Below are 7,278 nucleotides of genomic sequence, written 5' to 3'. Positions count from 1 at the left end.
AAGTCAGTCAGTCACAGCCCCCTTGCGTTTGCTCTTACTTTAGCACTGAACGAGTGGTTCTTAAGCAACTACCATGTTGGCGAATTCCGCCATATGACAAATACAAGAAGGAAGAAGTCACTGTCCCTGACTCTCTTCTAAAAGTACCAGCACCACTGGATTAATACGGAACCTTCTTCGTAATGAGGAGGCCGCTTCACCGCTGCTCCCTGCTTCGGCTCCCTCAGATCCAACCTGGGGCATAAGTAACAGCTTACATCTTCTCGGCTGCCTCTTTAGACCCCAAGTAGTGAGCGGAACAGAAGTGAGACTGTGAGGCCAGGGAACACGGGAAGGTTTCCCTGCTTCACTTGTGCACCCAGCTGTCTGTCCTTCAGTCCTTCCTGCCCACAGTACCCCCTGCCCAAGGCACACTGCTAGGAAATAAAATAGGTCAAATGAGGGGAGCCTTTAGGTTGTGACAACTATATCCACTGCAGTTTAAAACAAGGTATTTTAACAAGGCTTGTCCCTTAAAACAATTTTGTTAAAATATCGAGGACCTGTGTTCCGTTACCGAATAGCAGAAAGAGCTATCTCTAATCATATCAGCACCTCAGCCCTTTAAGGTAGGACAAAGTGAGGCTTGGGGAGGAGGCGAGGTCAGGCTCAGGGAAATTGGGAGACTGTTAGGTGAGGTTCTCTACAGGCCTTACTTGCTAACTGCTGAGAATTTAATGGTTACTTTTTTTAGGCTGCAACAAAATGCCTCCATGGAAAATGTCTAAGGCAAAATGTCAAGCAGAGGACAATACTCAGCACACAGTACTTCTGGCAGTGGTACCCTATGCCCTGTGTCCAGGCTTAAGACCTTGGACTAAAATGAACCCTCGCCATGGCCTTTGTGGTGCGTGTTCTGTAAGCCACAGGCAGAACAGACCTTCTCCCTTGGTATGCCAGTCACACGAAGTCATTCAACCATTTATTCACCTGTCCATCAAAATCACCCTGTATGATTGGTAAAGAAGAGTAAGCAGCTGATATACAAACGGTGTCACCAGGTCCTGCAAAGCCACTGCACATGGATATGCATCTTGATGTCAAGGTACTCTCTGCTGAGATGCTGGACTTGAGGCTTAAGGACCTAGCAGGGCTCTGCCTCACAAAGAAGCAAAGGGCACACTGAGGCAAGAGAAAAATGTCGAGTATGTGAAGGAGACAGGAGTTGTAATGCCAACAGGTCTGTTTGCCAGACTAAGGCGTTTGGATTTCACTATACAGACTGGGGAAGCACTGGGGAATTCTGAGAAGACAGCTGACATATTTCTTCTTGGGCTCACCCACGGGTGGACTGAGGGAAGCCAGGACTGAATGTAGACACACTAGTTAGGAAGCTACTGCTGGAACCTCAGAGTGAAATGAGAGTCTAAGAAACACCGACAAGCAGAGTATTCGAGGAGAGGAAGGATTTGAGAACTCGTCTCTACATAAAAATTATATACTCACATCGGATAGGTGAAGGTGGAAAGCAGTCCAGCTTCCTCCTTCTGGTTTAGGGAATTATTTGGGTAGAGGACCTACTGGGCATGCTAGGGCATGCGGTGAAAGTATACTGATTTTGATTTTTTTTTTTTTTGAGGGAGGCTGGGAAAGACGAGTTTAATCTTAAACGTTACATCTGAGACCTACGGGGAATTGAGACCAAGAGATGCCTGAGTCATTTGGCTCACTAGACCATCTTTCAGTGTCAAGACATTTACAGGACTATTCCAGAATCACGGGAGCCTCATCTGGAAAGAACAACTATACCGATTTGGAAAAATGACATTTTGCATGTTTAAAAAACACTGAAAATACAGGAATCGAGAGTTAATTAAAAAAAAAAAAAAACACCAACAACATCATGCTACTGGCTACCAAACTGACACTCCGGAACAATTTATCTCTAATTTCTTACTAGAGTGAGGTAAACGCAGGGTTCGATGGGGGTTCCCTCTCACACTTAAAAATGAGCGGAGTACCTGGTATTTAGATCTAGGAATTCCTTTTCGTGGGATTGAGGAGCAAAAATTTAGAAACGCGCCCTCCAGTGGTAGTGGAATGAGGGGTCTCTAGCACCCCCGTTACCACCAAACAAAGCCCTGTGAAGAAATGCAATTTACGAGGATCAAAAGGCCACAGTACTCCTGCCGCTTAACCAAAAGAACCAAACGAATCCTCCAGGGGCTCGGACCCGCCCTTACCTGTCACGCTGACCAAAGGATAATTTCACTTTCGACTCAACAAAATAAGCCCTCAGATCTGACAGCTTGCAGTCCGTCCCACTCGGCGACAAAACACCTAGCAGCTAAAGCGCGCAGTCTAATCAGATCCTCCCGAGCCGACTGGGCTGGGCTGCGACCACGTGGGTGACCGCGGCCAGCGACAGCAAGCAGCGCAGGGCGGAGGAGGGGGCGTGTCTGGCGAGGGGGGGCGCCTGTGGGCGTGGTCTGCGGACCCGGGCTCCCTCCTCTCCCCTTTTGCCTTCGCCCTTCGAGCCGCCACGTAACGCCACGTCCCCGCGCATGCGCAGGGCGACTGGCGGCGGTGGTTGTTTCCGGGCTCCGGGGGCCGGAGCGGCTGCTGAGGAGGAGGCGGTGGTGGCGGAGGCCGGGGTGTTCGGAGCGCCGGCTCGGGGGGCTAGGCCCTTCGGGGGCGGGGGCGGCCGTGTTTTCTTTGGCTGAGGGGCTGGGGACGCCGGCGGCCGAGCGACGAGATGAATTTCCTCCGCGGGGTGATGGGGGGCCAGAGTGCCGGACCCCAGCACACAGAAGCCGAGACGGTGAGCGCAGCGCCCGGGGCCGGGCTAGGTCAGGGCTGGGCGAGAATGGGGCGTCCACGCAGCTCCCTTCGCCTTCCTTCCCCTGCTCGGTCACGCGAGCTCTCCACGCGGCGGGCCGCTCGGGCCGCGGTGACAGACCCGGTTCGGGGACCCGGTTCGCCGACGGACCGCGGCCCCTCCCTCCTTCCCTTTAACCTGTCGGCCGGCCTCGGTGCCGGCTGCTGCCCGGCTCTGGAGGGCTGGAAGGAGCTTAGATCCCAGCTGTTGGCCGAGGGCGTGTGGCTAAGAATAAAACGATATTCTTGGGGGCCCAAAGCCACCTGCTCCCGCCCCAGCGGCTGTACGGACCGACGTTTGCTTAGGGTTGGTGGTTCAGACTCCACTTTTGAGGTTCACCCAAATGTGTCATGTGGCAATACTTGTCTTGCACGCTGTAGTGTTCTGCGCTCTAGCTACTCTAGGGACTTTACTGCTCTCCTGGTGACACAATTTGTAATTTTTTTTAAATTACTAAGACACGGAAAGCCAGTGCTTGGTTTTGTTTGGATACACTTACTGCAAAGTTTGCGTAGTCCATTGGAGAGTACTGTGAATGGCATTAAAAAAAGAAAGAAACTGACATAAGTTTAAATGACCGCGTGTGACATTTTAAAGACCAACTTTGGGTAGCTGTGATACCTTTGTTTGGGGGGTCCGGAAGGATCATAAAGTACCCTGGAAGATAGGATAGGGTCTTTACTAATGAAGAAAGAATTGAAGTAACTTGACCAGAGTCTTAGAGCCACAGTTCTGCTACGGTGAAAAGTAAGCCTTCTGTTAAGCCTAGACTTTGTTGCTGATCCCTGTGTTTCAGTTATTAACTGGCAATTTTGGAAATTTACATGATGTTAACCCCACGAGTTCTGTTAGTACTTCTTGGGGGAGATGGAGGAGCTGTGAGGATTGAATCCGGGGCCTTACCGCATACAAGGCAAGCGTTCTGCCACCGAGCTAGACACAGCGCGGTTAGAACTGAGCTGAAAGCCAGCAGAGCTCTTTGCTGCATTTGAAAGTCAGATCTCCTCTTTCTTTTTCTCTCCTCCCCAATATTTGGCTTCCCTTGTCCCTTCCCACATGGCAACAAGACTGCTGTTAGTAGAAAACCAGGGACTCCTTAAGATTACCGTAGTCACAGCCCATCTCTTTAGCCTTTCTATATTTTGTCTGAGACACACAAATTAAGAGCTTGCTTTAAAGTTAGACCTTGGTTTGAATCCAGGCTTCCACCCTTGATTGACCTGGACAGATGAGGGAAGGCTGACACTTTCTGAGTAAAATGAAGAAGTGCTGGCTCCTGGGGATATAATGAGTCTTGAATGAGAGCGAAAGTGTGGCCCTTAGGAGATGCTCAGGGAAGGGAAGGTTAGAGTGGGAATTCCCTTCGGCCTTGTCACAGGGACTCTTGGGAAAGGTGATTGAGAGTAGAGGAGCGTAATGCTGGAAGGCTCCTGCTGGATCATATAGGTCAAGCTTCTTTATCTGACAGTCACCCCTGTGGAGCTGGGACTGAATGCTTCCGTGCAGTGCGTAGATGATCATTTTAGAATGATGCCCCAGCATCACCATGAGGACGTGTGAGCTGGAGAGAAAGCGACGAACCTTGTTACTGCTCAACTCCATGTGCACTCAAACTGGAAAAAATGTTTGCTTTCTAAGGAGAGTGAATTTACTGAGTTAAAGTGTGCTTAAAACTGGCCCTGATTCTATGAGGAAGTACAGCAAGGACCCATGGGTGACTAGTTCAGGATTTATAGAGCATCAGAGGAGTGCACAGTGTAGTATTAGATGTTTTAATTGGAGATACTTGATTTGCCCTAGATGTTTGACTTGCAAAGGCTTTGAACTGCTTAACTTCTGTATCATCATCTACGTTATGTAGATTCTCCCATCTCTGTGAAATGGAGAATGGTTCTCCATCTTTCTTTTTCATAGCTTTTCCCAGTGGAAAACCTCTTTTATCTGAATTCTACTTTTTTTGTTCTTCAGATCTGTCATTAATTTTTTTTCTCTAGTGTGCACCCCTAACTTCTTTGTCCAAGAAACTGCAGATAATGTCTTTCATAACAGAACAACCATTGCTCTATAACTTGGTGAACGGGTCTTGTTCTTCCCACCATTGCTGTGCTCCCCAGCCCCTCCGTCGTCCTATCACGTATATTATCATCCTTCGCAGTGTGTTTTTTTGTTCAAGGGTCAGGTGTATTTCAGGTTTTTCCCCTAGTAATAAAAGCACTATAAATTTTTTTCCAGACTTCACTGACCTAAATCCCCAATTCCCCTCCATAAACATTTCTAATTAGTTGCTTAAAGTACTATTTCAAATAAACAACAGACATTAGAGTCAGCAACTTTAAAATGTTAGGTTTAAAGAAATAAATGACATTATTTTAGAGACCCCAGTTGTTTAATTGAAGTCTCTTGTATCAGACCTTTTTTTTTTTAAAATTTATTTATTCTTTCACAATTTCACGCATATGCGGTGCCCTTTGATGACATCTCGGCCCTTATCCTTTCTCGTATCCCTGCTTTCCAGGGCACCCCTTCCCCAACAAGTCCCCTCCACGTCCATGATCGATAGATCACTTCTTAAGTATTTTTAATTTTTTGTTCATTTGTTTACTTACTTCTCTGTTCAGCCTACCTCATTTATTTATTTACTTTTTTTTAAAAGATTTATTTATTATGTATACAACATTCCTTCCATGTGTGCCTGCAGGCCAGAAGAGGGCACCAGTTCTCATACAGATGGCTGTGAGCCACCATGTGGTTGCTGGGAATTGAACTCAGGACCTCTGGAAGAGTAGCCAGTGCTCTTAACCTCTGAGCCATCTCTCCAGCCCCCCAGACCTTTTACTTAGAGAGTTTTCTAATATACTGCTTGCTGTTTTCCTGCCTATGCTTTTTTTCTTCCTTTTCTGTGGGATGTAGGGGAATGGGGGTGGGGTGGTTTGGGTGCTAGAAATTGAACCCTGCTGAGTGTCTTCTAAATGTGGAAGCGCTGGATTGCCGGTTGTACAGTGCCGTGCCGTGCCTCAGCTGAGTGACTTTGGACTTGTTCTTCAGAACCAGCCAAGTAGTGAAGATCTGTGTTTGTATCACAGGATCATCAGCAAGTTTGTGGAATAGGGATATTTTTAGTCTCTAATTTTACACTCTGTATTTTAGAGTCTAGTACCTTTTAATATGCCCCCCCACCCTGCAAGGTAGAGAAAGTCACTATGTCTGATGACTGTAACCTCTTGTTCACACGTTCTTAGTTTTACGTCTTCTGTCAACTGGTACTCATTTTAAAAGGTAGTTTCTTGAAAATTCCATAAGAGATGTGAATATGTTTGATGATAAATCATTGGAATGCTTTCTGTTTTCAAGTTAGATCCTGAGCCATGAAAGTGACTGACAGTCGAAAGCTAAGAATTACTGCTCAGCGGCAGGTATCCCTTTGGGGGTTGATGATGAACTGACTCAAAGCAGGAAGACTAGCATGCTAGATGCAGGTGTACGTTCTTTTAATTAAATTCTTAAGTGACGAACGTGATCGAAAATTCAGTTTGGGTTTGGCCAGTAGCTCAGCAGTAAGTCACTTGCCATGCAAGCCTGACAGCCTTCAGTCTCCAGAACCCACAGAAAGGTGGGAGAAGAGAACCTGCTTGACAGAGTTGTCCTCTGACCTCTCTGCATGCACACCGTGGTGTGATCACACCCACGTCTCTCTCTATCTCTCTCTCCCACAATAAAGAAAAAGGTTTTAGTTTTCAGTTTTGGTTTGATGAGTGTGTGATTGGGCACATCATAGTGTTAGTGTAAGTGTATGCTCTGAGATTCCTCTTGGGGTTGCTACTACATACTCTACGCTGGTAACTAGGTCGGTGCCTTAATTGGAATGTTTGCTCACTTGGCTTGACTTGTAATAATAATGTCAGAGACAAGAGAGTGATTTGCCTCTGATGACTTTTATGTCCAGGAAAAGTGTCTTTTTGACTTGTTTGTATTAAACGTCACTTCCCAAATTGAAGTTTAATAACAAATTTTTTAGGCTCCTTTAAACAAAAAGATTCACTTAAAATTTACATGCCCTAACATTACCAAGATGTGTTCCAGAGAATGTTATTTACAGCCTTTGTGATGTCCTAGAAAACAGAGTTTGTTACCAAAGATGTGTGTTGTCTGATGGTCACAAATGAAACAGGAAAACCCTCTTATATGGAGCTATAAAGGGTGCTGTTTTCACAGTTTTCTGTCTAGACCCTGTGTGTGCACACGTATCTGATTGTGGCTTCAGTAAGCTTCATGTATCTACTAGTATTCTAGGAAATGTACAAAGGGAAAATTGTTCTAGCAGGTCTGTACTGGGATCTAAGTATATAATATGCTTATTACATACTAGTTCCTGTTTTTCAAGAGTCTTCCATGATCTGCAGCTCTGTACCTAAAAGAATAAG

At 46.5% G+C, this 7,278-nt stretch overlaps 1 protein-coding gene across 2 annotated transcripts in view; it reads left to right on the top strand.

Moving 5' to 3' along the window:
* The first annotated feature begins 2,642 nt into the window (after positions 1-2,642).
* The window catches only part of Uso1 (USO1 vesicle transport factor), a 74,734-nt gene continuing 70,098 nt past the window's right edge, over positions 2,643-7,278 (top strand). For both annotated transcript variants that reach the window (XM_048425525.3, XM_048425520.3), the window contains exon 1: positions 2,643-2,800. In XM_048425525.3, coding sequence (XP_048281482.3) covers positions 2,735-2,800 — 66 coding nt within the window. In that variant the 5' untranslated portion in view covers positions 2,643-2,734. The remainder of the gene's footprint in view (positions 2,801-7,278) is intronic.

This window comes from Myodes glareolus, chromosome 8 (genome assembly GCF_982192425.1).
Source record: "Myodes glareolus chromosome 8, mMyoGla1.1, whole genome shotgun sequence".
Classification (NCBI taxonomy): Eukaryota; Metazoa; Chordata; class Mammalia; order Rodentia; family Cricetidae; genus Myodes; species Myodes glareolus.
Note: the sequence above shows the minus strand (reverse complement) of the source record. Positions and strands in the feature narration are given on the sequence as shown.